Genomic DNA, 27,983 nt, shown 5'->3' on the forward strand with positions numbered 1-27,983 from the left:
CCAAGTCCTAACCCTTTAAAAGTTGTGATGACTGACCAAAATGTGCTCACATGCTAGAATGGTAGACTGTCAACACATCAATGCTCACACTTCATCAATAGTCAAAACATTGTGGACAATAAACATTCAACACGTAACATGAGAAACACGAACCACAGACTGTCTATATGTGCACCCAGATGCACAAACACCCTTGCTCACTCATGCAAGAGCACATTCTGCCACCACACACGTACACACACACACAGCATGTACTACCCTCACACATGCATGAGTGGACAGAAGGTCGAGTCCCTATATGAAGAACTGCCCAAATAAATACTAAAAGCTTTTTAACATTCAATGATAAAAGTGCATATTTTTTTTAATTTTTATTTTAAACACTGATGATGCCACAGTTAGTACAGAGACCGAACTGTACTGCACGCAACACAGACAGGCCAACAATCCAACATTTACATTCACTATTACACTAACCTTATAAATTCAACATCTCCAAAACAATGGGGTAGGATCATACTGATAGTACCAAATAGACTGATCATTTAAATTATACTGCATTTTGTCTATATATATTATTTACACAACATTAACATACTGTGTATTTAAAGGGATTACATTTACACATGGAACAGCTTCTTTTTTACAGCCACTTCATATTCACTAAAAGCCTCTCGGGTTCTTATTATTCAAATGGCTTCAGGATTTGTATCACTTTCAGATGTTTTCTCTTTATACTGCTTGTGTTTGTGAGGATACATATCATACTAACAATAACTATCATTAGCAGAACAAGTGTTTTGCAACATATACAACAAATACTATAGCTAAAACATAAATGATTTGTTGTTTGTTTTCCATTACTTTTTATGCACGATACACAAAACAGCACTTTTTTACAATCAGCTATTGCAATTTCTTTTTAGAAACAAATTTAACAGTACAACTTCCAGTAGTTTGCTGCGATATGTCAATAGTTGATGACCAAGATTAGTAGGAGGAAGGTGATACAGTGGTATTTTCTATGGAGACATGCTGAGATGAGGATTTGTGTTTTAATCTCTTTGACCAGGGTTGTGTTTAGGTAGACAGACAGATGGGTACGTGGGTGGATAGACCAGGGAAAGCTCTCTTTCTCTCCTCCTTCTCTTCCACCTTCTGCCCCACACGTGGCTCGTTGATGGTGAGATGCTTCCTTTCTTCTTCCAGCTCCTCTACTCATAGAAGCTGCGGTCACTAGAGAAAGGAAAAAGCAGAAAGAGGAAGGGTTGTTTCAGCATCCTGTCCATTGTGTACTGTTGCTTTCTCCTTAATAGACGTACTATTTAACATTGACCCTTTTAAGGAGCAGACAGCAAACTCACAGAACACCAGTACAGACCTGGGCAGTGTCGGAGTAAAACAAAATGAGATGAGCGGGATTTAATAGGCTGTGAAACAAGGAGAGAGCCCTTTTGAGGTTTGTGTTTAGAAACATTTGAATTGAGCCAAAATCCAAAGAAAGGGGGCACATTTCTAAATGAGTAAAGATTTGTTAAGACTTGCATTTAAATAAACATAGATAAATGTTAAAAAAATAAATGCAAAATACTAATTAACTTTAAATATTTTAATATGAAATAATGTCACTAAATAACTGTTGTTTGTAACTTCAAATAGCCTAAACACAGACACAGACATTTAAAAAAAGTCCCCCCACCCACTTCTTCACCTCTTTTATGTCCCTTTGTCTGCTTTTATTTGTTTTAGGTCACATTTTAGTCATTTAAAAAAAATTTTTTTTAGGTGTTTTATGTCTAATCTTTTGTTTTAGTCATTTTACATCTTTCTGTGCTCTTTTTGTTTCTAGCTATCCCTATAAACCACCACTGTTGTTGGAATGATACAATGTCAAGCCTCAGTCCTCTGACACACCTTCTTTAGTAAATTTTTAGGAACGAGTGACTGCAGTAATCATGAATTTGGGTTGCAGCCATAAAACTCAAGAAATGTTTCACATCATATTCATAATACATGGGATGGATGATAAAGATCAAATGCCGGGTCAGACAGTGAATGTCCAACATATTTTATATCAGCTCCTTTACTCTTCATTTTGCCCCCACATTAGCAATCTAATGTTCATTTCGTCATTTAGCTACATAGCAGTTAGATGTGGGAACAAAGAATCTCTACAATAGAACTAGTGAGTGTGGAGCAGCCTGTTAGGAAACATGAACCTAAAGGCTAAAAAATATGCTAAGAAAACACTATTTACAGGCACTCATGTTCAGAAATGAATACACATGACATGCAATGCTATGGTCAAGGTAAACAGGGATTAAAAATTCAGAGCCTGCATGACATTGGCATGTCATGGTCAAGGAAGCAAATAAATTAGGGGTTGCAAAAATTTAAGAATGAGAGTGGTAACTAAACTATGAGTTCTGGGAAAATCATGCCCTCAGTGTAGATATTTTCCATTTAAAATGTACTACACATTAAATACAATAATACTGGTTATTTAAAGCTACTCCTTAAATGGAAGGCAAACTAAATGTGTAGCGAATGTCCAACATTCGTCTAACAAACTAAGTGCAAAGCTACAGAGTCTGGCCTCCTAACCTCTCAGGCACTAGTTCCATCACTTTGTTGTTGACCTTACCAGTGCACAGCAAGAATGACCGTCACCTTAAATTCGGATTTGATCGCCTTCATTCAACCTGATGATTGCAAAATAAAGCCATTAAAGTCAATAGCTGTTAGGAAGAGGTCACCGATTTTTAGGCTTTTTCTATCAGGAAGAGGAAATCTACTCCCTGTATGCAGTGTGGAAATACACTTCAAAACCACACAAGTGTGACAATACACAGCATTGTTCCAAATATATTCTGTCAGGGATGATCCCAGAAATTACATAATGGTGTAAAGGAAACAAGCGAATACAAAGGAAAACAAAAAAATAGGAATAAAAGAAGAGGGTTTAATTTGATGGAGGACACTAACATGCAATGAAAGTGAATAAAAGTTTATTGGTGCAGATCAGTGTACTCACGCCCCCTCATCTCTGAGCAGAGACAGGAACTTGGTCACTCTGTAGTCTGGATCCATCTAGAGGCAGTAAAAGAAAGTCATGATCAAAGTTGGTGTCGCCCTCACTTTTTTAAGATGAAGGCCCTTATGAATTGTTTAAAATGACTGAATTCAACACCAGCCTTTCATACGAATGTTTAACCTCCTGAGCACCTCGGGGCAGTTGTGATCTAATGGATAGGGAGTCAGACTTACAACCTGAAAATTGCAGGTTCAAGTCTCAGGTCAGTGGGCTGGAGTGAATAGCCAGTGCCCTGTCCACCCCCAATACCATATCCAAGAACCTTGACAATGTGCTTATGTTTTGTTATTGCTTTAGTTTTTGCTTTTTTTGTAATGCTCCAAAACTACTACTCCAAACTAGGAATGTCCTTTTTGTCTGTGGGAACCAATGATCCACATTTGTGTACAGATTTCAGTTACACAGAATCAAGTATTATCGTGCAGACAATCAAAAATGTGATGCCAGGTCGTAGGAGATCAAAATCTCTCCACCCAACTAGGTGGAGCTAACAGTTCTGGACATCTGGTAGTGTAGTGCCAATGGATGCTGTGGTGATGGGTGGCTACAGATAGCAATGGGGAGGTGTGAAAGTAAATGTCAGCACTGCTCAGGTGGAGATTCTAAATAGCGCTTTCTAGCGGTGTACCTTCAGGATTTTGTGGCAGTGATCATTAGTAAAGCAGATGTGTAATTATTACCACACAACTAGTATTTTAAAAAAAGCTCAACTGGCAAACAAAAAAAGGTTAGAGGAGGAGATTTGGAGGTAGGTGAAGTAACTATCATTTGAAATATGGAACAATACCTTTGGGGAAAAAGATTTACATATATAAGATATAGCTATATATAGATAAAGATATAGCTATAACTCGTAACATAGATATAGCTATAACTCAGCTTAGCAAAAAAGACAGGAAAGAAGGTAAGAAACTGACTAACTGCACCTCTAAAGCATTATCTTTTTAATCTGTGGTTGTTTCAGAGTATTTCTTGGCTGGACCCAGTAAGTATGCAAATCCAGTGTCCAAATCATTTCATATTGACTATTTATCAAAGTTCATGCTTGGCAGTTCATTAATTATTACTAATATCTGCACTAGTAAGCCCGCTGTACCTGCAGTGACATCTCGATGAGCACAAGGAGCTTCTTGATACCAATCCACACTCGCTTTCCTTTGAGCTGATGTGCGATGCTGGCTCGCTCTTTATCTGTGAAGCTCCCCAGCAACTACAAAGACAACAAAGACATGAGCAAGGGAGAGATTTTCAGTGCTACACCAAAACTTTCAAGGAAATAAAACCCTAAAGGAAACAGCCAGTAAGGACACTCTCTTAATTAAGTTTCTTCCTGTTTCACAGTGCCAGAATCAAAGCGTAAGAATTGAAGAGACGTTTGGTTAATGTAATAAGATAAAAGGATTGGACTGAGGTAAACATCAGAAATTATGTGTTTGTAGGAGACGCTTCATATTAGCAGAGATTAAATAGTAAAAAGTATTGTCTCTTGCAGGTATGGAAATATCTGTAAAGTTTTGCCATGTTTGGATCCAGGAACACTCCACCCACAGAAAACATCATAATGTAATGGGGTCTATACCTCTAAGGCATCAACCAGCTGCTCCCCAGTAGATATGTTGGGAATATGGATGGTGGTGCTGAAGGCATCCAACATCTCCATTTCCTGCAACACATCCTTCCTGCTGGTGGTGCCGATGATGAGCAGCTTCCGACCCTGCGCACATGGCAAATTCTCCAGTCAGTTTCCATTCACAACTTCAAAATTGTAATGTGAGATACACATTAGTATCGTTAGCTTACATTGTCAAGGTTGAACACCTTACACTAAGGGCAAGTTGATTTTGTGGGTTGTGGGCAGATAATTCCTAGATAATTAGTGTCCTAGTGCAGTGCTCCTCTACTTTTTTCATTAGCTTTCATTTGAGCTTTGACCTTAGGTGGCGCTTTCTTCAGCAGCACCAGCAGAGCCTGAAGGACCAGGTTGGAGAAACGAGGGCCAATGGGAACATAATCAAGCAGACGCTCAATATCATCCACCACCACACAGCTGAGCTGGGACTTGTAAGCATCATCAAACACCTGAAACAGAGGGAGTGAAGAAAGAATGAACACAGAAAAACAAGAGTGGTGTCAGTGGTGAAACAAAAGGACTATAAATTCCACTGTACTGCAGCACTGACCTTTTTGATTGCCTGGCACTTGGAGATCTCTGAGTGTCCAATCATCTTGTCTGGAGAGCAGATCTTAATGAAGGGGAACTGTGAGTCCTCTGCAATCTTAGCTGCTAAGGCAGTTTTTCCACTATGGGGTGGACCTGTGTGTGCCAAGAGAGAAAGGGTACAAGGGGTACTTGTACTTTGCTGTTGCAACAATGCAAGTTCTCCATTGTGGGACAAATAAAGGTTTTCTTATCTTATCTTACAATTTACTGTCTGCACGTGTCTGTATTTTCATATGTATAGCTATTCATTGGGGTAAAAGCTGTAGCATAGTTTAAGTCATTAAGTGCAGATAAAATAATTTAAATCAAACAGTACACTGCTTCATCATTTACAACTTCTGTTGAGTTGAGCAGTAGCTGCATGCTTGTGTGGGCTTAAGTCTTCTCACCCTCCAACAACACAGCCACCAGTGGTGTGCGATCACTGTTCTTAGTCTGCTGCACCAGCAGCTCTCCATCATCTAGAACATGGGTGACTGGGTCACCCCATTTGATAATGCCATTCATAATATAACTGGAGTAGTCCTCCTGGTTTGTACCAAATGCCTGGAAAAAAAGACAGTAAAGTTTTGTCATTTCAATACACAGGATTATACTGTATCATGCAATTAAGGAACATACACCCCAAAAAGGACTGGTACATACAGGTTTTATGTCATTGTTGAGGGATCCCACGAAATCTGCTCTGGTCACTTGAAGCTTCTCTGCCCTCTCCATGTCTACCTCAACTGTAGATGTAGCCTGGAAAGAAAGATGAGATAAGATAAGATAAGATAAGATAAGATAAGATAAGATAAGATAAGATAAGATAAGATAAGATAAGATAAGATAAGATAAGATAAGATAAGATAAGATAAGATAAGATGAACCTTAATTTGTCTCAAGCTGGGGAAATTCCTATGTTACAGCAGTATAAAAAATAGAACAAAGAAATAGCAGCAATACTACAAGGTATAGGTATATAGAAAATAAAATAAAGTAATAAAAATATAAGAAAAATATAATAAAAACAGTGGGCATCAAATTGCACTGTGGTGTTATAGATTAATAGAATAGAAAGCTTTTACAGTTTTGGGAGTTGTGTCTATTGGGAGCAGTGCTTGTTGTACAGTCTGACAGCAGCAGGAAGGAAGGACCTGCGGTTGCACTCCGTTGCACGTTTGGGGTGGAACAGTCTGTCACTGACAGAGCTGCCCAGTGCTGCCAGAGTCGCATAGTCTCTACTGCCTTACCACCTCGGCAGGTCAGATCACAACCTGGTCTTACTGCTGACCTGTTATAAACCCTGTGGCTTGAAGGAACCTGCAACCACCATCACAGTCAGGAAATGGATAGCTGAGGCAACAGAGACATTAAGGGACTGCTTTCTATGCACAGACTGGAATGTATTGCTAGGGGCAGAAGGGAACTGCATGGACACTGACGGCCAGGCTGACTGATTTACAGATTATGTCAACTTCTGTTGAGACACTGTTATACCTACAAAGTCTGTGCACTGTTAAACCCTGGAGACATCAAGAAAAAGAAAGAAAAAAGCCAATGAACTCAACAAGTTCTTCAACAGGTTGACACTGCCGCAAATACCCCAGCCTGTCCAGGCATACCCTTGTTTTGAATGTTGGTCTACAGGGAGTCAGTTTGGTGATGGATACATAGATGACTTTGATGACTTTAAATGACTCAAAAATTATAGAGTGGGCATACTGATTCCTGTGTGTTTGTTGGCTTCTCACTACAGTGGCATCCCAACCCAAGTGTAATGCAAACTTTATGTATTTCAAAGCACCAAGTGACCTTAATATGCCGGTTCATGGCGGTGGACTGAGCGGCCCTGACCAGCCCCTCCAGCTCTGCACCGCTGTAGTTCTTGGTCTCAGTTGCCAGTTCCTTGATGTCGACATCGGAAGCGAGCAGGTTGAAGCTTCGCATCTTGTTGGTGTGGATGGTCAGGATCTGGACGCGGCCCTTCTCATCAGGCAGACCTGTTGGTTAGATGACAATGCAGTGAGGGACAGTGAATTAAGGGTGTAAGGAAAAGTTGGGCAGGGGTGTAAAAAAAAAAGAGTTTTGACAGGTCAGAGGAAGATAGATTGGGAAAAGAGAAAGATGGGGTGTGATGTAGGTAAGAAAAGTTTTAATGCCCTGAAACTAACAAATAAGTAGTAGTAGACAAGTCAATACTATGAAAACTTGATAAATAATATTGTTTGTTGTGGTCCTTGTTGAAGCCCTGCACCTGAAGATAATGTCGTGAAAACAGCTGGTATAACCATCACCTAGCTGACTGTGTTTATGTTAGTTTGGTGATTAAAATGCTTTAGCTCCTATAACAAGAGAGAATATAATCAGCAACAGGATAAAATAATTACCTGTAAGAGTTTATTTATTTTAGGAAACACAAAAAGTTCCTGCTATATTATAAAGACAGTTTAAACCTTTGGGTCCAGTTATTGAGGTAATTTCTGTCTAATGTTTTTTGGCAATAGTTAACATCCATATTCTGCTTTATTCCAAAGCTACAAGTAAACAATATATAAAACATCACATTCACCCACTTCATTACGCTTTCCACATGATCAGGTCTAGTCCTCTATAATCATATCCTTTCTGAGAAACAAGTCTTACCTAAAGAGAAACGATGAGGGACAATGAGCGAGAGATGGAGGGAAGAAGTTTGACAACACTTACCAATTTCCATCTTGACCTCAAACCTGCCAGGCCTCATTAGGGCATCATCTATCAAGTCAGGTCTGTTTGTCATTCCTAGTGAGGGAGAGAATGAGTCAAAGTGTTTATGGGACATACTGGCAGATTTTCAACAGGGACCATAGATTACTTTACTTTAAGAAGCAGGTTTTTAAATATTTAGCTTTATGTCAGACAGAAGCCTAGATGATGATCTTTCAAGCTACTCACCAATGACTAGGATGTTGTTGAGTTGCTCTACGCCATCAATTTTAGACAGAAGCTGGTTGACTACAGTGTCATGCACACCTGTGCTGCTGGCTCCTGTGCCTCTCTGCTTGCAGATGGCATCCAGCTCATCAAAGATGATAATATGGAGGCCGCTGTTGGCTCCCAGCTGCAGACAGGTCTCATTTTAAATGCACAAACTCTGTTTTAATAATTGGAAATACAGAAAAGCACACAGAGCATCTCTCACCCTCTTCTGCTCCTCCTCTGCCTCAGCAAACAGTTTGCGGATGTTGGCCTCAGACTCTCCCACGTACTTGTTGAGAATCTCAGGGCCATTGACAACTTTCGGCTCACGGGCATTGAGCATCTTGCCAATCTGCCTGGCCATCAGTGTTTTACCACAGCCTGGAGGTCCAAACAGCAAGATGCCCTTCACGTGCTTACATCCTGGGAACAAGGAAAGCATGGACGGAAGAGAGGAAGAAAGAAAAAATTAAATCAAGAGATAGTAAGATGGCAAATAAAGAGCACAAGAACAGAAAAGAGCAGTGTGGAGCAGGTGAGGAAGGGAAAAAGACATTAAGCACCAAAAAAAGCCAACCTTGCACAGTAAGAAACAAATAGATACATAAATAAAAATGAGGACAGAAGAGCTTTTTCACCCATTTGCTCCACAATGTCAGGAGGAAAGACTCGGGATGCGAAGGCTCTGCGGAATATGTCAGAGAATTCCTTGTCCAGACCTCCAATTCCCATCTTCTCAAAGTTCCAGTCTGGGTTTATGATTGTCTGTCGGGCCTCCTTGGTCTTTGCCTTACCTGTTAAAATAAAATACAGGAAAGAACTAAATCACCAGCAAATCTCAGAAATATTTTTTACAGTCATTGTCTAAGTGAGAACAGATAAAGATATAAGTTGTTCTTCTTAGCAGACACGGGTGTGAAATATTACCTGCAACCTGTTCTTACTGCCATCTTGTGGTGCAAATAGACAAAGGCTCATAACATGATGGCTCCACGGCCCTCATATTGTTCATGAAGCACCTTAAATTTGATGATTAAGTGTGATGGTTGAAATATCTCCAATTTCTTTATCTAGCTTATTCCTGCATAATATTTATACAATAATGCTAAGGATAATTGGGACAAACTAGTTCTATTTACCCTCTTGGACTTATTTTCATTTGTATGCCCTCAAACTCCAGCTCAGTTAAGTTTTGGCAAATATCAACTACCTTTAGGGACAAAGTAGGAACGCACCGACTAGTGTGAGGGAAGAATTCTCTGCTTTCTCAAAAATCACCTGACTGTTTCCCACCATCAGCCCGACGTCAATCTGTCAGAGAAACCAGAGTAAGTGCATTCAGTCATTCATTCATTCAGAAAAATGGCAGACACACTTTATTCATTAGTTTCCTTCACTTAACTACAAGCTAGGAATAACACCAAACTCAACATAATATCAATATTAAACTGCTAGATATGTGCATCCATGATAAACCCTGTGGAAAATACAAGGCTGTACGTGAAGGTATTTTAGGATTTAACCAAGCTTTGGATTTGAAGCACATTTTTTGATTACATTGACTGAAAAATGTAATGATTTCCAGTGTTTCGCTTAGTGTTTACACTGTGATGTTTACATTAGTATTTTTATTACTTCTATTTAGCATTTGATCCACTTTTGGATTTGCTGTTTGTATGTCCATTCTGGTACACTTCATTCCTTGTATTTTCTCCATTTCACCACATTTCTCTTAACTTCATCTCTTATTTTAACATGTGTGTGTGTTTTAGTTTGTGTTTTTCTCAGTATTTGTGTTTTCACCATTTTGGGTCTTGCAGCACATATGCAGCATTTAGGTTTGGTGTGCATTTCCTTAATATGTAAGTTTTTGCACTTGCAGGCATTTGTCCTTTATATTGCGAAACAGAAAGAAATAATGTGCATAGAAGAAATTAGTGGAGTATGCTGCTCTGACACTAATTGCAGATATACATAAACTGCGCCAGGAATCCAGATAATATCTACACCACCACATGCTCAAAACAATTACATTTACAGCTGCCTCTTTATTAGATATTAATTAGAGTTTAATTACGTAAGGGAAATTTGTTTGTCCAGAGCAGGCATTAAAATACCAGTGGATTCAATCACAGTAAATTTCCCATTAAATCCAAAAGAGCTTTGTATTTCCTCCAATAAAGATCTCCATTTTTTTCGTGTTTATAAAGAGATGCCCACTAACTGACTAAGAGATGTCACTCCACAAAAGCCATATTTATGACAGGCTTGTGAAGTTTCAGATGTTTTGTTTTTGATATCAATATAGTTGTAATGTACCTTCTGCTGCTTCTTTCCAGAGGCTGGTTCTCCTTTAAGGATACTGGCATCCATAGCCTCTATATCCTTCACCACCAAGCCAAACAGCTTGTCACAGAAACTAAACACTAGCTAAGAGACAGAGAAAAGCAAGAGGCAGATTAAAAAACTACAGAGCAACATTAAAAAAGCAAAGCTAAATGCATGTTATCACGTCTGTGTATTCAGAAGTGTTTGTGAGCCCAGATATTTTCAGGCATGTAAATATAAACCTGCTGGGTGACAGAGAAGGCCTGGCTGTTGAACTGCTGGATGAACTCAGCGGCCATCTTGTCTGAGTCATAGGGAGAGGAGTCAGTGCTCTTCTTTTGCAGGAAGTCAATTTCGATTGTCATGGCGCCTATACACTGCTTGGACTTATCAAAGTTGTAGTTGCAAACTGAGAGGACACACAGGGCAATGTCGATTAAGTTATTATTTACATTAACTGTATCAAACACCATTGATCACTACACAAAATCTAAACAATTTAGACCATCTTTTCAATCATCTATGTATATGATTAGATTAAAATATGCGCAGCTTCATTAGTCTCTGTGCATGGATACATGACTATACGGTTCTTGTGTTAAGTCAGCTGGAAGCAAAAGGAGAGAGCAGTGAGGACTCAGACACGTTTTCAAAAATCTGTGGTTACCACCCAGAAGTTAGAGGCTGCTTTTGCCCACTTCTGTCTGAAAACAAGAACCTCTTTAAAAAAAATACTATGAATTTCTAGATATAAATCTTTCACAGTTAGGAGTGTAAAGTGCATATGTGCTGCATCAAAACAGAAATGCTTTCATGCTATCAACAGCAACAAATGGGGCGTGGCTTAACCAGTTGATCACAGCAAGTAAATGCAGTCAGATAGAGGATAGCATACCTTCCACCTCCTGGCCAATGGAGAGGCCCGCCCATTTCCTCTACAACAGAAATAAGGAAAAGTGAAACAAGGAAAGACTGAGCATTCAGCCGGCAGCTAAAAATTAACAATGTGTGTGTGTGTGTGTGTGTGTGTGTGAGTGCTGGTTTACATGTACCTGCGGCAGACTGAAGGCAATAGTTCCAGGTGCCACAGTGTGGTGCGTCTTGACTGTAAATGCAAACTTATGGTTGGGTGTGGTCTTCACAGTCACATGCCTGTAAAAATAGCACATGGCCGTCTGTCACTAAGCAACTAAGTGCAGTCAGGTAGAGGATAGTAATGACTGTATGAGAATTTTGTTTCTGCTTTAGCTTTTCCTGCTGTGCTTCCACTGTAAGTACCCAATGTGTGAAACTTAAATCTGCATTAGCTGATATATTTTCACCATTTGTGGGTAGTCAAACAAGTTAAAAAGACAAAACTCACTCATTATTAACTTAAAATGTTGATCCAGCAAACATAGAGCAGCTTTAGCATTCGTTTGAAGTCATATTTAATTTCTCCTGATGAACATAAGTGAAATACCCCTAATCTATAGAGGAAAATATATGTCTCTTAAACTGCTAAAAGCTCCACTGTGTTCAAAAGTAGGATGATAACTGCGACAGCTGTGTCTGCTGTTTGATGTTAGGTAAGTAACTGCCTCATGAAATATTACAGCAATTATCCACAATAGATTATGAGGCTCCACAGACCTGAGAGAATCACAAGTTAGGTGACAGTCATGTGTGTGCTCATCAGTACGAGTGATTATTTTCATGCTACATGCTGTCATGTTTATTCCACAGCTGATGGAAAATATTGGTAAGGGGTCCTTTAACTCAGACATACCACTGATGATTTACAGTTCACCTGGTCACATCTCAGGAGGTGGAGAGAAAGATCTGTGTGTTTCAGACCTCGCAGCACAATTTAATTGGGCACATTTATAGACGTATTATAGACAAGTTATGATTGGTTAATATCTGATGGTTACTAGGATACTAGAATGTGTTTCTCATGTAAGAAATCCCAGTCTTACAACACTGGTCTGGAGAATTTGTTTGAGTTCAGGTAGAGACAGGTTTGAATTCCTTAAAAAATACTTGATGCCAAGGAACATATTACATCATATTACATCATTTTACAGGCTAAATATTTACTAATATGTTAATTTCAAACACTTGTGTTTATTTGTACATACTACTGAAGAAGCTTCTTTAAAAATGCTACCCTGCATCTTGCCAGTGAGATACACCGTGATACATACAGTATGAGTGTTACCAAAAAATTTAGTTTGCAATAAACAACCTAATAAATGTTTGTGGATCTATGCCTTCATGCAAAAGGTAACATGCACAGCATACCACTGGCAGCACAGAGGACCAGTAGTCATGGAAAAAGATAATGCTGCTTGTCATGGCAGTAAACTAGTAAATGAAACTGACATGGCATGGCGTATTTATTCTGAAACCTATGAGGCATTTCTGCTTTAAAACCGCTCTAAGGTGTGCCTATGGTTTTTATATCCAATATTTACTAAATTCCTAAAATTATGGTAGATAATTTTAGTGGGAAATGTGTGCATTGAAACTTGCAATGACACCACAATTTCTGCGTAAGGTTAATCAACCAAAATGACAACAAGATGGAATGAAATGGAATTTTCAGTATAAGATAACACCAATGAATTAAAGTGTGAAAAGTTAAATCGGCAACTGCTGCGTAATTCATTTTATAATATGTGATCACACATTGAGTAATGTTTTTGCCTTTTAAAGTTTGACACATATGGACAATAATGTGGGATTTACAGTAGACATAAGACAGTTATTTTCCTGTATATCAAACACATTTATTTATTTATTTATTAATCATTAATGGTCTGAATTTTTTCTGCAATAGAATTTTTCTGTATTTTTATTCTGTAATACAACAGAATAGATATCACTCGAGGAGTCTGCTATTCCTGCACTGGATTTAAAAAGCCTAAAGTATGCACAGTAATTGGTGCATGCATGTACCTTAGCATCAGCTGTTTGCAGATTCAGATCAGGAAACACTCATATGAAGGGTGATTATAGGTAATAGTTAGTTATTGTGTTTAGTTCTGAGACTGATGGCAGTAAAATAATGAAAGACTTCCTGCTGATACCCAAAGCTCTGACAAAACCTCAATATGACAGTTGTTCATTCAGGCTGAAAAGATGTTGCATTTATTTATCAATTTCCTGTGGCTTTAATTATTATTATTATTATTATTATATAAAACAAAGCATCCATGATGATCCCTTCATAAACAAACTCATATTACATTACAGATTGTGACCCAGTGGACAAAATTATGGGTGATAAATAAGGTGGGTGGGTGGATGAATGGGCGTTTGGATAATAATTGGAGAGGTGCCCAAGCTGATGAATAGGTGCGAATGACAACTCACTGTCCTGACTGCAGATCCTTCTCGTTCACCACGGCACAGTTAGTCAGTGACAGCTCATCTGTTGGGCATCGTGCTGCTTGCATGGTCTGCAAAGAGAAAGATGTACAGTATGTTCAACAAACAGGAATTGTGACATAGCATATCTGATAGAAAAATGTATACCGAATTATAACAAAAATCTTGAATGTGAAAAAAATGTGAGATCTGTACACCAAACATTGCAGCCAGTCAGACAATATTGGGTCCATGAATAAAAACACACAATTTCAGAAGTATATGCAGAAGCACACCATCAGCATTTCATTCCTATAACACTGTCAGACTTATTATGTACAGTTCATAAAAGATGAAAATCAGTGCAACGCAGTCAGGTATATACATTTTTTTATTCCACTATTTTTGCATTTTTGTGCCAAAACCTTGAAACATTGTCTACAATGCAATGCAACTGCCAACAGTTCAGCTAGAGATTCAGGTATGTTATGTTAGTAGTGGCTAAAGTAACAAACACTTAACCTCACAGACATGAGCCCATTCAGGTAGGGTCCGTGTCATCTATGGTATGTTTTGTGTTCGTTTCCTGTTTTATTTTGAAATTGGTTTCTGCCTCCCTGTTTCCTGTGTCCTTTTCTTCTGTGTTCCAGTCACCCTCTGCTCCAATAGCTTCACTGTGTGAAAGATGCCAATGCAAGGATCACGTCTTGGTATCTGGCATTACAATTCAAATTCAAGGTGATCCACAGTATGAGGGTGCAAATGGCCGTTGCTGATTTCCACTTTCATTCACAGGTGGTTAGACAAATGTTTCCACAGTGGGAAACAGTGATCTGCTTGAAGACAAAATTAACCACTATATCAGATGTCCTATCCCAAACTGTGTGAAGAATCATTACTGGCAACCATTCGGCCTTACCAAAGAGGTGATAAAGCAAAGATCTGATGTGGCTTATTGCTTTGTGTGCACTGTAATTATCAGGTAGTGAGAAATAGAAAATTTCCATTAACATTTGGAATTATTTGTTTAAGTTTGGGCATGAGAGACCATGTGTGTCTGTTTCCTGTCTTGTGCTTTTACTCTGATTTCACCAAATGAATCAATGAATGTTATTTAGGGCTATAACATGGTATCTATCAGGGTATCCTACTACTTAGAGCTAAAACAGGTTCAGTTTGTGTTATTTTTTTATACCAGTGTCTTCTATCAAATAGAAATGAGTGTGGATGTGGAAATGAGCCACTTTTTGCTGACACACTGGCATGTTGTCATTAACACACAAATTGAAGAACAACCATTCAAATCAAACGTCCAAAAATCAACCATGAGGTTCAGCACAGAAATTCCAATGCACATTACTGCAACATGAGCACATGAAATAGTAACCACGGTAACTGCATTAGGCAATAAGGCTGAGTCTATGACAATAAAAGCTTTACTGCTAGCTGATCTACAGAGAGCCTGAATGACAGTCTCTTTGAGATGGCAAAGATTATTCTGCCACAAATCGTTTTAAACCATTTGTTCTAGTTTTTTACAGACGGGCTGCGTGATTTAAGGAAAACATCTAATTACAATTTTTTTCTAACAGATATTACAATTTAATTTTGTAAAGTCAAGCTTCAGGGCAATATTCTCAACAGTAGCATAGACTCTAAACTATAGGAGTACAATGTGTCTTGTAGTCCAGCAGATGCAGTGTGCATTTCTGTCTAATAGAGGGTTAGCTTCCTGATGCTAAAATGTTGTCAGCGGTGCCTGCCAAATGCATTTAATATCCAGTAATTAAAAGGACAAACTTCTCTTTAGTGCAAACAATTTCCAGTAAGAACAAATAAAATGGCCTTACCTTTCTGTAAACAAGCTCTGTTAACTTTGAAATAAGGTAGGTCTAACTTATATTGACAAAAAACAAAATAATGATCAAAATATTGAAAATTTAATTGACATCGTGATAAAGGATCTTACGCTTCTGTAAACAAACTGATTCATATCAATGCCAAGATGCAGCCTGTGGCTTAACACTGAGGCCTAGTCAATTTATTTAATTCCACAGCTTTGACAGTTGTTATACACATCTGTCCCTCTTTGTTCAAATGCCAATTGGACAAACACTTCCATAGTCCGGTGGCAATATTCGGTCCTGTGTGGTCTACAGGAAAGTATGCCATTTGCAGACAGTGAGCATTTAGCTCGAAGTCATTAATAAAGTGCACAGTGAGATTAATATGTGGTTTGATCACCCTGCTTGACCACAAACATTAGTGACTGTCAGTTAATGCGAGAAGTACACTGGACGATTTGCAGAGGCTTTGCTGTTACAGTTACAGTAGTTACGGTGAGAAAATATCAGTCTCTGTCCAACAACTTGGACAGTCAGAGCTGAAACAATAAAGTGACATGACTTAGTGTCAGATGTAACACAAAGCCAGATGAGTCGTCTGACAGAAAGGTCAGACAGAGCAAAGCATCATCAGCATAGCAGCGCTCTGAAAAACCACGTGAGTGGTTACTTGGACAAAGGTAAGTGGTGTAGATAAGAAACAGAAAGGGATCACGCACCAAAACTTTTGGTTGCCCAGTGGAAAGAAAGTGTAGCTTGGATGCCTTCTCCTTACTATGATCCTTTCCATGATTGCTCTGTGGGGTAAGACTGAAACCAAACATTCTGGCTAGGGGGGCACAGAATACAGAAAACATAGAAGGCAGAAAATGGAAATTGGCAAGGAACACAATTTCTTGTGAAAAGAAGCAGCAAAACACACACAAAAAAAAAAAAGATGAGGAACAATGTATATGTTTCCTCCTCTGTTTTGTCATTTGAATGAACCTGCTGTTTTCTCTCTCCTCCCAACAGGAAGCTGGATCAACAAATCAGCACACAGGATGCACAGCTCCGTGCAACACATATATGACATTTGGAAGGTGTGCACATTGGTCCGTCTGCAACCATCAGCATCCTATGCTTACCCTTAGACCCCTTCACTACATAGGTATGTGTCTATGTCTGCACACAGTTGCTAAAAAAATCTAAATTAGCCTTAATTCAGATTGTGTGGACAGAAGGATTTGGTGTGTCACACACTGTTAGCATGTTGAGCAAACTGAGATTTGATGGCTAGCCATCCGTTCTTGGTGACCTCAGGGCTTCTATCACTGAGAGCTACAGTATGTGCTGTTTTAGAAGCTTTGGACATGGCTAAGAAAAACAGGAACATTCATTTAGTCAGTTCTACTGGGAGTGAAAAATGTTTTTTATAATACAAAGAAATTGCAGCTTTCAAAATGACGAATGACAGGCCAATCATATAGTTAAAAGATAAAGTACTATGTATCTTCAGTGTATATATGTGCATAAGAGGTGCATGTGTGCAAAGGAGTCGCCAACAAATTATGCAGCAGCCGTTTACTGTGTGAAAGTCAGTGATTAGGACTGTAATTAATTCCTCAAATAATTCCTGCCATTGCTTGTACTAGCAGATCATAGTCAGGTTAAATCATATAACTTTCCCTGTATGTTTCTGCATTTATGAAGCCTTTACTAGAGGGAATTATAAAATAAATGTCCACCACTGTCCAAGCTGCAGTGTCTCCAGCAAAGTAAGATTAGCATTTAAGACTGGGATCTCATGCCAAAGTATCACATAAATGAAATGCTTTGTAGGCACTAAATTGACAGGTCTTGTCACAAGTAATTATGAACATAAAAATAACAAACATTGTATTGGAGAGCAAATCTAGTAACAACCACTTTTGTTCTTTAATCTCTTCTCCAAATTTCTGTCAAATTCAGTGTTAATAGCTAGAGATGCTCTGCCAACAGTCAAATCATAACCATACTGTTAACCCTTTCTCATTTTCCTAAGCATGAGTATGTTATTTTTTTATCCTTTTTAGAGCCACCAGAATATATTTCTGTGCTCCATATTATCAGGTAAAGTAGCAAAAGAGATGTGAGAATTGAAGAAACTTCCATTTCTTTTGCTGTTGATAGAAAATTCTCATTAATCGTCAGGTACATCGTGAATAAAAATCACAAGATAAGCAGATATAGAGATGAAGAGGCAGAAAACACTGCAGTGCTGGCGTAATGCCCCAATCACCTGCACCCCCAGTAGTTTGGCCAGACAGAGCTAAAACAGCAAAATGTATTAAAAAAACCTTAAAGGAGCCATTTGTTCATAACAGCAATAACTTTTCTTTCTTTTTTTTAGCTTTTTATTTCCCCCTAAAAGAGTATTTCATTGTGATTGCCAAAATAGTAATTATACCTTGTTATATCTTGTCAAAGTTAAAGCTGCATTAATCGAAATGTTTGTTTCTGACATTTGTGGGCAGCAGAAAAAGCTGTAAACAGAACACTGATAAGTTATAACCTTTGTAAATTTGCAAAAGACCTGATTATTGTAATATTTACTCACATTTTAGCTCTGTTTTATCTTCCACCATCCTCTGTCAAAGGTGTCTGGCTCTTTAACTGCTTCATTGCTATGTCTTGTCTGTTGTTTGGTGCTGGGCAAATAGCATATATATATATCCAGAAAGGAGTTTGGTGGGAGCGCTGAGAGTGAACCAAAACAGTAAGGAGGTGGGCTGTAAAACCAAAACAATGCACTAAAAGGGCAGCTGCAGAGCTGGTTTATAATTATGTGTGTATCTATTTAGATTCACCCCTTTCACCTTCTCACATTACACAGTAAACTGATTTATGGTTAATACTGAAATATTGAATAATTCAGCTTTAACGTTTCATTGATTGCATTACAATTGAACAGTCATAAGTCTTCAGGAACACACTGATAATCTCCATATATGTGGTCTTTCAGTTACGGATCTCATGTTTTTAGTTTCACATCTTTTCTTTTCAGTCCTCAGACTAGTTTTTCTGGAACCTTCTACTGCAGCTCAAGGCTTCACGAACAACATCATGTGTGGGCAAGTTGAGAAAGATAACAGTGGCCAATCACAACTAATACCAATGTTCATCTCCCACATGATGAAGGCTCAAGGTGAAGTGATCACAACTCAGCACAAGTGTAAATCTCCATTATCAAGATATTGTCATTGTTGTTTCAAGAACTTCTTAAGCCAGGAGCAATCCCTCTTGACTGACTGGCTATGGTGCGTGGCTCAATCCCATTCTCTGCTGTCCATCCACTGTCATTCAAACATCACTTGCCTGCTGTTTTGTGTAACACAACTTATATCAGCATGACCCTGTAGTTGTTTACAGGGATGCAACGATTATAGATTTTGATGGTACGATTACAGGCTGAGGAATAATCTCAGTTTCACGATTATCATGATTATTATCATCGTTATCGTTATCAGTTTCTGCATTTGGCAGGAGAGGTGATTCATAATTCAGTGGTAGGGGAGGGAATAGTCGGTGACTGAAGGAAATCCTCTGTAGACTAGGCCATCTCACTTTGGTTCGGCCTGTAGTCTGGCACACACAGTCTACAATAGCTACAAAGCTCACACCTTTACAGACTGCGTCTTTCAAAGGATGTGGCCCCTCATGATTCTTCAAGCTAAACCTTAACATCAGCATGCTAACATGCTCACAATGACAATGCTAACATGGTGATGTTTAAAGGGTAAAATGTTACTTTACCATGTTAACATGACTGAATTAGATTTAAACACAACCATGAAAATTTGTACAAAATGTCACAGAAATGCATCTAATTGTCAGCTGCTTTATTTGTTGCATAAAATGGCATAATTACCGTATCACTTGGACTCTCAACTTTGAGTTACCTTTAGTAGACTATATTCTATAGTCAGCTTCACCAGGTTGGATCTGTGTCTAGACAACTCCTACCTGAATCGAATTGATGATCTCACAATGGAACAAATTCCACTGGCTCTGGGTTTTAGAACCAGGGGTCCTGTGAGCATTGTGGTGCAACTGGGGATTTGATTAGTAGATGCTAATGAGTTAGAGTTTCCATCTTGGAAGGATGCATTCAAGTTGCATTCACCCAGGGTGCCAGACACACAGATGCTGTAATTGTCTGGTAAAGTGTCACATGCAGGTCAGAGTTGGGGTTTGCTTTGACTGGGTTTAGAGCCCTTTTTCAACACATTTGTATTATCTATTTTTGCAACACTGCCATTTCTGCCTAATTTACACATTCTCTGACTCCTAATTACATCCCAAATCTGGTGGCATTTTAAGGATATAAGTCATATGCGGAGTTCCGTCCTGCACATCCAACATACGACCCCATCACGAGATTTTGTGATTGTGATTTTGTGGTCTGATGGAGCAATGATTACTGTTAATGGATGAAAAGGGAATGATATCAGTGTGCCCTTAAGTGCTTTCATGTTTTAATCAGAGAATGAGGCAATCGTAGATAAATACGTTTAAAAATCCAATATTAGTTAATTTAATTTTGTTATAGTGTAGTCCTGTTGTTGCTTTGTGTTTTGTCCACTCTAGTATCTTTATGGCTGTTAGGTCTGGATCAATTAGCATTAGCCAGCACACTAAGCACCGCAGTTACATAACATACACACATAACTATATGAACAACGCTTTTAGTCATAGAAACATTAGATGTCTTGAAATGAATTCACTGTTTGACTTCCTGCTCCACTTTCTGAGAAGAGCTGTGTCCCATCCTACTTCCTTCCTTTCCTCAATCATGAAACTATGTCCAGTAGCCTTATGAGAAATCAAGCTGTTACTGCAGCTTGGCTGTAGAGATGATAAAAGGCTTCAACAGTCTCTCTTTGCTCTACCTAAATACAACTTCAGTCGCTGTCTGTTTTGTCTGAAATGCTGACAAAGAAATGTTTTCCAAAGAGTTTCTGTTGGCTCAGGTATTTCTTTCACTGCTGCTCTTGTGCGTCTGTCTTTGATTGCATTCATTCCAGCAAACATCATTATCTCCAGCAAAAACCTTCCGGCTCTTCATTATCATTTCACCCATCTTAGTAAGGATAGATTTTTAATTACATATAATTTCATCTCCCGCTATCCTGTAACAAACTTCGAGCTTTTTTAATGGATTATTCCAAAAGTCCATGCTCTCCTTTGGTACTGTGGTGTGTGTAAAAGTCCTGAAGCAGCAAGTGGCCGGATAAAGAAGCAGCCACTCCCTCTCTCGCCCTGAATATTCCACTTATTCTAAACAACCCTTTTAATTATTCATCGGGCTCTGCCTCAGGGGCTGTATGCAGTCAAATGTCTGCACTGGCAAATGAAGAGTAATGAAGCTGCTGCTGCACCAGAGCAGAGGGTTAAAGATAGCAACACACTGAATATCAAATCTGCTGTTCCCTGTTGAGCTGCACGACACAATGAATCGCAATGGTGTCTTATGGTGTCATTTAGGATTTTCTGCTGTTCTGTTCTGCTTCCTACCCTCAATGCACTAAATTTAGATTTCTGTACCAAGTTACTGTATATAAGCCTTACTTCATGTGAATGCTAAAGCTGTTCTGTTTGAGAACTGTTTAGCTAGTCATATTAAAGTTGAAAACCCTGAAAATCATATTTGTGATTTTCAGGTTGTTATAAGAATTTCAGTAATTAATGGATATGTACAGGTACACAATGCAAAATTTAATTCTGTACATTTTACAATTTTTTTGTTTTAATTTAAATGTTACGGAAAATATAATTACAGTATACATTAAATATCTACTTAAATATATAAATGACTGTATCTCACTGTTAGAAACTGAATCATTGGAGTTTCACTAAACAACCGATAAGTGTTATCACAGTCCATTGTGGGATCATGTGCTGTTTACCCCCATATAAACACATGCAAATAAAATAAAAAACCCTAATGATTATGTGCAATCTTGCAATCTGATTCACTTAAACTAATGCCTCTCAACCTCTGAGTTCAATATGGCTTTGTGATGTTGCACAGTGTATCAGAAAAATCAATGTCAAGCAAATTTGTTGCGTTTACCAATTACATTTGAAACCATTGTAGGCTGACTTTTTTGTTGATGTGAACGAAATAAGAGCCAAGCCCAGCAGTTAATAGGATCAGCTGTGTGTATTTTCAAGCTTTCAGTTGTGTTTTGGAATTTATCGATCAAGAAGTACACGCACACACTAAACATGAGCTAAACCTGTTCAGCAAATTTTCACCAGTGCAGATTATACATAGTATGATCACAATAAAGGACAGAAAACACACGTTCACCTTCAAAGCGCATGATTAGCTCCTGCTTGGCATCTGTAGCTGATACACACATAGACATCAGCCATGAGCCTTTTCTGAGCACACAGTAAAATGAATAAACTGCCTTGTCACCCTGCCTGTGACCAAGTCACTCTCCTCTTTAAATAAATCAAACTAAGTAATTTCTTGGAAGTCTCCTGTTGAAGATGGTATTAAATCAAGCAGGGTGCAGGACTTGTGGTGCTGTAATTATTCATGAGTTTAGATGTTTGTTATATCAAGGCATTTAATCTGAGATCCTAAAAAACTCTATTATCACATTTAATTATTTTTCATTTCACAGTAAGTGTTCAAAAGCATTAAGAACATGCAAAATATGTACAAATGTTAAGCAATGCAAAACTGTTGCAAGAAAAAATCCACTGTACTACTTAAAGTGGACAATTTGTTATTATTATTATCTTCCATCCATCCATCCATCATCTATACCCACTTATTCCTAACCAGGCTCACAGGGATCTGCTGGAGCCTATCCCAGCTCTCTTTGGGTGAAAGGCAGGGGTCCACCCTGGACAGGTATTATTATTATCATTATTATAATTATTATTATTATTATTGATTATTGTTGTTGCTAACTACCCCATGCATTCTGAGCTAAATGTAGTTAAAATTCTACTCACCTCAGAGCATAGCATCAGTTTGATTAACTTTTATGACTGCATATACACTGTTCATATACTGGTGTTGGTTTATTCTTATTCATATTATGATAATTATTTAATCCATGTCATAGGTCATGGTTCAGAATGCTGCACAGAGAATTTGAACTCAAGCCTGTAAGAATTACCACATTACACCAAATTTAGATTAATTTCACTGGCTCCTTGTTCATGTCATATTAGACTTCAGTGTTCCCAGAGTCTGCAGTGGCTTTTCCTATCATTCCTGTGAAAAACCTCTCTGCTGAGTCACGCAGCCTGAGGCCTATAAATCCAGGCTTAAAACTCATCATTAGACCATAACTTTCATTTAGTGGCTTAATCTTTGATTACCTTTTTCCTATCAGTTTTCCCCCAGCAGGTCAGTCTCAGTCACAATGAATCTAGTAAGTCTATTCAATGTTGTCCTGCTGACTAATATACTGTAAACATTCCTAAAAAACTGTATCTCTCTGATTTTCTGATTCAGGGGTCAAAGGACAGAGGGTATTGCATGCTGTTCAGAGGCAAAAGTGTGTGAGCTATATAAAATATATAAAATCTGTGTCTGTATGTTGTGTCTGCCACACAGCAGACTGGTATTCTAAATATAGCCACAGCTCAGACCTCAGAGGTAGGCCCTGCATCAACACAGCCAGGGATTAACCATTACTCTCTCATAGAGACACATTCATAGACACACAGTCATAACCTCTTGCATACTGAACATGCATGCACACACAAACATACACAGTATATACATACAAAACAAATAGAAACAAACATCAGGTTTTCAAACAGATGGGCTGTGATCGTACTGTACATATCCACACCCAGAGATAAAACACAAAACAGGGATCTACTGTTACATATTCTGTTTGCTGGATTGTACATGTTAATGTGAAAGAAAAATAAGTTAATAAATGTACAGACTGACATTACAAGCTGATATATTAATGAGGGCTAATATACTAATATTAGCTCATCAGAAACAACCAAACACCCTGATCCTTAATTCAGGTATTATGAAATTATTTAATTTTAGTAACTTTAAAAACAGTTAATTGGAGATTTTCAAATTTTATGAAAAGCATTTGTTATTTTTGAAAATGTATGAACGCACTGATTCGAGGCTGATTCGAGCAGAAACATTTTCATTCTATTATCAAGCCTCTGGAGGGCTCACATGTTTATTGACTATATCATATACATTTGGTTGCATAAAAGAAAAAAGGAAAGTAAAGAAATGAAGGGAAAAGTCTGAGTCTACAGAGATGTATAGATGGAGAGGAATAAAAAAATGCATGCATCAGTGCTGTTTTAAATCCAGGCTGGTACAGTAAGGTGCAGCTGATGGATCAGGACTGTAAAAAAGCTTTCTGATGTTTGGAAGGAGGAATGTGTTTGTCAAATGCAGAACGTTACGTAGGCAGTATAATGACCTTAACAATTCAATGTGTTGCCTCCAATTTGGTTTGGGTGCTAAAACAGGAGTGAGAGCAAACAAATAATAAGCTCTTGAGGAATAGCCTCTGAGCAATATATGAGAGATCTACAGGGAAATTAAAGAGGGAAATACACTGTTCACTTCATTCAAACAGAGAATGAGACCATGGAGAAGGAGGAACCACATTGGGAGAGCTGCCATCTTTTGTAGCCCACTCACTTGTTCCACACAACTAGGCGTCCTTTTTTTCCTTCTCTAACTGTGAAATCAAAAGTATCCCATATATTGATTTTGATACTATCAAATTGACTAGGTTGTCCCTGAAAACAGCCCTGTTGGGAAATTGCATAAAAGATTTTCAATCTGTCAGAGATTAAACTAAGTTTGATGCTCCAACTATTGGCTTGGAATATCATCAATACTGAATCACTCTGCTGTTTCATACCCATAACACAAAAAATACAGAATTACAGCAATAGTGCTCAGCTGGTTGGTTTCCATTGAAAAACCAGTTGGTTGAAAAATTAACCAGGTTTCTCTACACTAATTGGGGATTAAGCTGTTTACCTCAGATGCTGCCCAGCATTTTCTGTTAGTAGAGTTGTAAAGAGAATCTTGACTGTCTGACAACAAAAACAGGTTTAAAACACTACTTTATAGACAAACACGAAACAAAGTACATCTTTTAATATGCAGGCGTTAAATGACTAAAGCCCAAAGCATAAATATGTTTCTTCACCAAAGTAACCTGAAAATAACTGTATGAATGAGGCAGCATAGCAGGATGTGGGTATTTGCATAACCATGGACCATTCTTGAATGTTTGTAATGTTTACAGGCTTCAATCCTGAGTTGGTTCTCTTTAATCCAGAGGGTTTATGAAGACCAGATCGCTGCTGAGTCCCCACAACAGGAGATCTTTTCAAATGTCTTACTGATCCTATATGTTCACCTCTGACCTTAAACTGCCTCTTTGGTTAGAAGTGGAGAAAAACAGAGCACAAAGCAAAGACAGCATGAACAAAACTAACTAGACAATCTGCAGTGTCTCCTCCATTAAGTATTACACTATAAAGATCAAATCTCAGCGAATAAGTCAAGTTAAGTGAAATGTCCATGGGTGGAGCCAAAAATTGGATCCTTTAAAAGCATAAACATGAATGTATTGCATGAATCGGATACAATACACAAAGATGACTCCCATCCATTTGTTTGAAAACAGTCAGCCACAGTGGTTCCCTGACTTCAGGGAATATTTTCATGACGTGTGGCTCATTGCACATGCATGAGATGAGTGTTTCTCCCACTGAAGCTGTCTGTGAATTCCCATTCAACTCATGGTCTTTACATTAGGGTGACATCACACACTTTCTAATTGCTTTTCCAGGCTCTGGAAACATTTTGGAACAGCCCTTTCCAACGTCATTATATGACCACAGTTTTAACAACCTACACATATTTATCATTATTGCCCAGTTCCACTTCTTCAGACAAGATTCTCTGCTGTGGAGCTAATGTCAAGCCATGATGTCAGTCTGTGGAAATGTTTGTTTCCTGATATTCACTCACAAGGGGCAGTATGCACAGCAACAGTAAATGGCCTGCGGGGCAAGTAAAGGTGAAGGTTATATGAATGTGTGCATCTGTGGTAGAGGAGTCAAACAATATTGCAGTGTATATTTTCGACTCATGCTGGAAGACAGAGAGGAGAAATGTACTGCTGTAGCTCATATTTCCATTTCAACACATTCACACAAACATTGCTGTACGCTCACTTGCACAACATACATTGTTATTATTAAAATGCCATGACCATATGTGAACAACTTGTACTCCTAGAAATAGTCTGTTGCAACCTTGCAGTCATATTTGAAGTTTTCTTTTAACATAAAAACAGTGAAGAAATAAAAAAACAAGACAAATGAGAACATGTGCTCATTCACAGCAGTACTGATAGTGCTCCTCTGAGTGTTATGCCTCAATCAGTGGTCAGATTAAACAAAGTGCTGCTGTCGTAGGCTGCCTGGACTCTGCAGTAATGAGCACAGTGTACTGACAGGGCAGCACTTCCTTGGGATCCATACATATTTTACTTGTTTTTTAAACCGAATTATGACACTGAAAAGACAATTAATGTATTTCCTCTGTAGGTGTAATGTAGCAGCCACATTTCCACTGCCAGCCAAGTGCTCTTTGGATAAACGCACTAACCTAATGGCATGTAATAACTAAATAAATGACTGCCATTTCTTGTTCTCCATATCTCGTTTGCAAATAGAAAATGAAGGGTGAAGAAGGTGATCGAAATCTGCACATACACCTCCTAAGGCATGAGTGCATGAATCTTGCTTTTTGTAGCATAACATGAGCCCAAAGACACAATCTTTCGGTACAATGCTAGAGCTGTTTGCACTGTTACGCTGCCTGCACTTGATACAGTGTTTTGTTTCACAAAATGTTTCTTTATGGATTTATAAGCATGCTCCAAAGTATTGGTGTGGCATTAACCCATAGCTAATCACTTGTAACATCCAGACTACTTCAAATGAGCCAAAATATCAAAATGTACCCCTTTGAATATAGGATGCTGTTTTAAGGAGTAAACATGATCACCACTGCAAAAAGAAAAAGCAAGACATTGCTATAGATGATTATTTTACTAAATTTACTTCATTCAGTGCTTCAACTGTAATGCTGCAGCAGATGCAGTTACTGGTTGCCCTACCCCTGGTCATTAAATTTTTGTTCATTCCATTGTTCCATTATAATTCAGGCACATTTAAGATGTTCTAAAAAAAATAAAATATTCATTTAGGAAATCCAATCTTGACACAGTTGTGGTTCTGCTCCGGATCATTTTTGCTTTATCATCAGCTGTTCAGTGTGACCATTTCAGGCTTTGATAGGAAACAGTGCGCCTTAGCTCTGTCCTGCCGGCTAAATCAGAATCAGAATGGGAAATGAAACCACTCCTGCAGCCCTCTACAGAAGGACTAGTGATGAGTGTTAGCAGACTATAGGGCAGGTTGACAATGGTTAACTGACATCAATCTCTCGACAGGTTGTAGCTACAAAAGCAGTGATATGGATATGCGCACAATCCAACACGCGGATCTGCTGCTCATTACCGCAAACAGCACTTCCCAGCGTTACAAGACTGCAGATCAAGACTAAAGAGGCGACGTTCAATCCTGCTGTTTTGACCAATATCCTCAAATGCGTGCTGACATGGTTGGTCCGGACTATGTTCTGACCACACTGTGCTTTCCATTTAAAAACGTCCATCCTATTCTTTCAGATACATAGATCGTGAAAGCTTCTCAGCGGCCGCTTTTTACGCAGACGCGTCGGTTCAAGGGCAAGCATTGCCCAGGATTAACTAGCGATACTTCGGGGGGAGGCAGCGGTTGGAAGGTTGGGGAGGGGGAGGGATGTTGGTGCTATTATGCAATCCTAACGGAAATTATTCCTCCTAGTACATGTCAGGTTCATAGTGCTGCAACATCATGTGAAATAAACAAATTCTGCAGTCACGGTGACATTCAAACGCCAAAGGTACTAAGCCTGCGTGCAAATTGAAGGCTCGCCTGACCGCATAGTCTGTTTTCCTTATTTCCCAGAGAGAAAGTCATGGGTGTTTGATTTTTAAAGACTAAATAAATATACATCTGTCTTACCCGGGCCGCCATCTTCACGGTTGTGGTAGATCAGGGATGCAGCTCGGATCAGTGATTCATAGGACAGCGG

General features: G+C 38.6%; 1 protein-coding gene across 2 annotated transcripts; it reads right to left on the reverse strand.

Annotated features, from left to right (window-relative positions):
- Positions 1–900: 900 nt before the first annotated feature.
- Positions 901–27,983, reverse strand: nsfa (N-ethylmaleimide-sensitive factor a). Of its 2 annotated transcripts, XM_026325371.1 has the most exons (20): positions 27,914–27,983; positions 13,941–14,026; positions 11,636–11,735; positions 11,479–11,518; positions 10,826–10,992; positions 10,575–10,685; positions 9,491–9,566; positions 8,894–9,049; positions 8,479–8,678; positions 8,232–8,397; positions 8,004–8,078; positions 7,110–7,297; positions 5,961–6,056; positions 5,705–5,861; positions 5,275–5,408; positions 5,027–5,173; positions 4,674–4,808; positions 4,191–4,304; positions 3,035–3,090; positions 901–1,236 (listed from the first exon to the last, which is right to left on the reverse strand). In XM_026325371.1, exons 1-20 carry the CDS (start codon positions 27,923–27,925, stop codon positions 1,215–1,217), a joined length of 2,238 nt encoding a protein of 745 aa, XP_026181156.1. In that variant the 5' UTR covers positions 27,926–27,983; the 3' UTR covers positions 901–1,214. The 2 variants fall into 2 exon arrangements, with proteins under 2 accessions (XP_026181156.1, XP_026181157.1); XM_026325372.1 differs by lacking the exon at positions 901–1,236 and having other exon boundaries at positions 3,031–3,090.

This window comes from Mastacembelus armatus, chromosome 8, assembly GCF_900324485.2.
Source record: "Mastacembelus armatus chromosome 8, fMasArm1.2, whole genome shotgun sequence".
Taxonomy (NCBI): domain Eukaryota; kingdom Metazoa; phylum Chordata; class Actinopteri; order Synbranchiformes; family Mastacembelidae; genus Mastacembelus; species Mastacembelus armatus.